The sequence below is a fragment of the Procambarus clarkii genome, chromosome 70 (genome assembly GCF_040958095.1).
Source record: "Procambarus clarkii isolate CNS0578487 chromosome 70, FALCON_Pclarkii_2.0, whole genome shotgun sequence".
Lineage (NCBI taxonomy): Eukaryota > Metazoa > Arthropoda > Malacostraca > Decapoda > Cambaridae > Procambarus > Procambarus clarkii.
The window spans coordinates 15710092-15714972 of record NC_091219.1 but is presented as its reverse complement, the minus strand read 5'-3'; the positions used below and the strand labels follow the sequence as shown (position 1 = coordinate 15714972).

At 42.0% G+C, this 4881-nt stretch overlaps 1 protein-coding gene across 1 annotated transcript; it reads right to left on the bottom strand.

Annotated features, from left to right (window-relative positions):
- Positions 1-1408: 1408 nt before the first annotated feature.
- Positions 1409-3799, bottom strand: LOC138355969 (putative uncharacterized protein DDB_G0286901). The gene is made up of 2 exons (XM_069311506.1): positions 3756-3799; positions 1409-2477 (listed from the first exon to the last, which is right to left on the bottom strand). Exons 1-2 carry the CDS (start codon positions 3797-3799, stop codon positions 1409-1411), a joined length of 1113 nt encoding a protein of 370 aa, XP_069167607.1.
- Positions 3800-4881: the final 1082 nt, after the last annotated feature.

Genomic DNA, 4881 nt, shown 5'->3' with positions numbered 1-4881 from the left:
GGCTATCACATATGTGAGCCCAGCTGGCTATCACATGTGTGTGACCACAGTTGGCTATCACATGTGTGACCACAGCTGGCTATCACATGTGTGTGGCCACAGCTGGCTATCACATGTGTGACCACAGCTGGCTATCACATGTGTGTGACCACAGCTGGCTATCACATATGTGACCACAGCTGGCTATCAATTATGTGACCACAGCTGGCTATCACATGTGTGTGACCACAGCTGGCTATCACATATGTGACCACAGCTGGCTATCACATGTGTGTGACCACAGCTGGGTATCACATATGTGACCACAGCTGGCTATCAATTATGTGACCACAGCTGGCTATCACATGTGTGTGACCACAGCTGGCTATCACATATGTGAGCCCAGCTGGCTATCACATGTGTGTGACCACAGCTGGGTATCACATATGTGACCACAGCTGGCTATCAATTATGTGACCACAGCTGGCTATCACATGTGTGTGACCACAGCTGGCTATCACATATGTGAGCCCAGCTGGCTATCACATATGTGACCACAGCTGGCTATCACATGTGTGACCACAGCTGGCTATCACATTTGTGACCACAGCTGGCTATCACATGTGTGTGACCACAGCTGGCTATCACATGTGTGTGACCATAGCTGGCTATCACATGTGTGACCACAGGTGGCTATCACATGTGTGTGGCCACAGCTGGCTATCACATGTGTGACCACAGCTGGCTATCACATGTGTGTGACCACAGCTGGCTATCACATATGTGACCACAGCTGGCTATCAATTATGTGACCACAGCTGGCTATCACATGTGTGTGACCACAGCTGGCTATCACATATGTGACCACAGCTGGCTATCACATGTGTGTGACCACAGCTGGGTATCACATATGTGACCACAGCTGGCTATCAATTATGTGACCACAGCTGGCTATCACATGTGTGTGACCACAGCTGGCTATCACATATGTGAGCCCAGCTGGCTATCACATATGTGACCACAGCTGGCTATCACATGTGTGACCACAGCTGGCTATCACATATGTGACCACAGATGGCTATCACATATGTGACCACAGCTGGCTATCACATGTGTGTGACCACAGCTGGCTATCACATGTGTGACCACAGCTGGCTATCACATATGTGACCACAGATGGCTATCACATATGTGACCACAGCTGGCTATCACATGTGTGACCACAGCTGGCTATCACATGTGTGAGCAAAGCTGGCTCTCACATATGTGCACAGGGGGTTCTCATGATATATGTACACATCTGGCTCTCACATATATGTGCGCAGATGGCACACACACGAGGGCGAGGGGAGGGCCAGTACACGAAGGGTTATCAACCTCGCCACAGAGTTGTATTCTGGGGCCGCGGCGTCAGCGGGTCCTCATCTCATTAGGTACAAAGTTGGAGGAAGTCAAGAGGTACGGTGGTAATGCTGCTGTTGTTAGTGATGCTACTGGTCTTGTCAGCGCTGTTACTACTGTTGTTGTTGTTATTACTGTTGTTGTTACTGTTGTTGTTAGTGACGCTACTGGTCTTGTCAGCGCTGTTACTACTGTTGTTGTTATTATTACTGTTGTTGTTACTGTTGTTGTTAGTGATGCTACTGGTCCTGTCAGCGCTGTTACTACTGTTGTTGTTGTTATTACTGTTGTTGTTACTGTTGTTGTTAGTGATGCTACTGGTCCTGTCAGCGCTGTTACTACTGTTGTTGTTAGTGATGCTACTGGTCCTGTCAGCGCTGTTACTACTGTTGTTGTTGTTATTACTGTTGTTGTTAGTGATGCTACTGGTCCTGTCAGCGCTGTTACTACTGTTGTTGTTGTTATTACTGTTGTTGTTAGTGATGCTACTGGTCCTGTCAGCGCTGTTACTACTGTTGTTGTTATTGTTGTTGTTGTTATTACTGATGTTGTTGTTATTACTGTTGTTGTTATTACTACTGTTGTTGTTATTATTACTGTTGTTATTACTGTTGTTGTTAGTGATGCTACTGGTCCTGTCAGCGCTGTTACTACTGTTGTTGTTATTGTTGTTGTTGTTATTACTGATGTTGTTGTTATTACTGTTGTTGTTATTACTACTGTTGTTGTTATTATTACTGTTGTTATTACTGTTGTTGTTAGTGATGCTACTGGTCCTGTCAGCGCTGTTACTACTGTTGTTGTTACTGTTGTTGTTGTTATTACTGATGTTGTTGTTATTACTGATGTTGTTGTTATTACTACTGTTGTTGTTATTATTACTGTTGTTATTACTGTTGTTGTTGTTATTACTGTTGTTGTTAGTGATGCTACTGCTCCTGTCAGCGCTGTTACTACTGTTGTTGTTATTACTACTGTTGTTGTTATTACTACTGTTGTTGTTATTACTACTGTTGTTGTTATTACTACTGCTGTTGTTATTACTGTTGTTGTTATTATTACTGTTGTTATTATTACTACTGTTGTTGTTATTACTACTGTTGTTGTTATTACTGTTGTTATTATTACTACTGTTGTTGTTATTACTACTGTTGTTGTTATTACTGTTGTTATTATTACTACTGTTGTTGTTATTACTGTTGTTGTTATTACTACTGTTGTTATTATTACTACTGTTGTTGTTATTACTGTTGTTGTTATTACTACTGTTGTTGTTATTACTGTTGTCATTATTACTACTGTTGTTGTTATTATTACTGTTGTTGTTATTACTACTGTTGTTGTTATTACTACTGTTGTTGTTATTACTACTGTTGTTGTTATTACTACTGTTGTTGTTATTACTACTGTTGTTGTTATTACTACTGTTGTTGTTATTACTACTGTTGTTGTTATTACTACTGTTGTTGTTATTACTGTTGTCATTATTACTACTGTTGTCATTATTGCTACTGTTGTTGTTATTACTGTTGTTATTATTGATACTGTTGTTATTATTACTGTTGTCTGTATGAACAATGGCTCTAAGCGGTCTGTTGTATTACACTGAAAAACTAAATGAATTAAAACACGCATTACTGTTTAACGGAGGAGTGAAGGAAGACATGATCACCACATACGAAATTCATCACAGTGATTTAACAGAGAACAGTTGATTTGTCATTAGTGATTCATCCGGACTCTTTCTAAAGCTAGATATGCACGAGGCCTGATAGACTTGGGAAGCCTTTTAGACTAGTCGATTGAGAGTTGAGAGGCGGGACTCAAGAACTGAAGGTCAACCTTCGCAAGAACAATTAGGTGAACACTCACAAACAGCAGGACGGTACATAGCGAGGTGGAACAGCCTCCCTGTAAGGTCAGGAGAAAACAGAATGGAGAGTAGATATATCTCCCCTAGTATATCCCTTGGTATATTTCCTTAATATATCACTCTAGTATATCCCCCTAATATATCCATCTAGTATTTCTCCCTTGTACATCTTCCAAATATATTATCCTAGCATTTCCCCTTAATATATCCCATAGTATATCCCCTAATGTATCCCTTAATATATCCCCTAGTATATCCCCTACTATATCCTATATATCCCCCTAGTATATCCCCTACTATATCCTATATATCCCCCTAGTATATTACCTAGTATATCCCCCCTAGTACATCCTCTAGTATATCCCCTTAGTATATCACCCTAGTATATCCCTCTAGTTTAACTCCGGAGGCACTCAAGCAGGATGCCGGGAACAGTATACTTTACTCAGAAAATTATTCATGACCCTACATAACGAGGCTTGCTGAAAACTGCATCACCTACGTGAGACCAATCCTAAAGCATGCAGCTACTTCGTTCAGACCCATACGCTAGAAAGCACATTCGGAAATTTGAAAAGATCCAGAGGAGAGCTAACAAGGTTTGCAACAGAATTGGGAAGAATAGTAATTTAAAAAAATATATATGTATGTTTAGAATGACTTTATCTCCATTCCAGCTCTTGTTTCAATGATGGAGTTGATATGTAATAGTTCCAATAATATTGTTCCAGTATTGTCCCCGATATTCTAACGCTAACGTTCCAGTATTATGTGGGACATTCCAGTACCATTGTTCCAGTAATTAATGTTGTCAATATATCTTCAAATGGAAACTGAGAACACTCAATCACAAAAAACTCAATCCAACTCTGTTTAACACTGCCACGTTCGGCAGTCATGTCCCCTAATCATCGTCTGATCATGACCCAATCATCACCTGTCATCCGATGGATTCTGTGTTCTTCTGGTGGATTCTGTGTTCATCTGATGGATTCTGTGTTCATCCGGTGGATTCTGTGTTCATCTGATGGATTCTGTGTTCATCTGGTGGATTCTGGGTTCGTCTGATGGATTTTGTGTTCATCTGATGGATTCTGTGTTCTTCTGAGGGATTCTGTGTTCATCTGATGGATTCTGGGTTCATCTGGTAGATTCTGTGTTCATCTGATGGATTCTGGGTTCATCTGATGGATTCTGTGTTCATCTGATGGATTCTGTGTTCATCTGATGGATTCTGTGTTCTTCTGAGGGATTCTGTGTTCATCTGATGGATTCTGGGTTCATCTGGTAGATTCTGTGTTCATCTGATGGATTCTGTGTTCATCTGATGGATTCTGTGTTCATCTGATGGATTCTGTGTCCATCTCTAGGGTTCACTGTTCACATGGCATCATTATTGTATGTAAAGTGCGAATATTCGCTCCGTCCCGTATTGTTCCCTCAGGTGGTGTTCCATTTAGTGCTCCCTTAGGGGGGGGGGGAGGTGTTCCGTCAGGTGCTCCTTCAGGGGGGTGTTCCATCTGGTGCTTCAGGTGGTGTTCCGACAGGTGGCGGAGTAACGACGCAGGGATTCCAGGCGCCACCACCGGCCTGCCCGCCAACACCGGCCTGCCCGCCAACACCACCAC

Excerpts from the sequence above, each read along its gene's own strand:
- LOC138355969 (XM_069311506.1), bottom strand. The coding sequence starts at position 3,799 with ATGGGTCTGAACGAAGTAGCTGCATGCTTTAGGATTGGTCTCAC. Across the intron at positions 2,478-3,755 it reads TGCTTTAGGATTGGTCTCAC|TAGTAATAACAACAACAGTA; the intron begins GTAGGTGATGCA and ends TAACAACAACAG.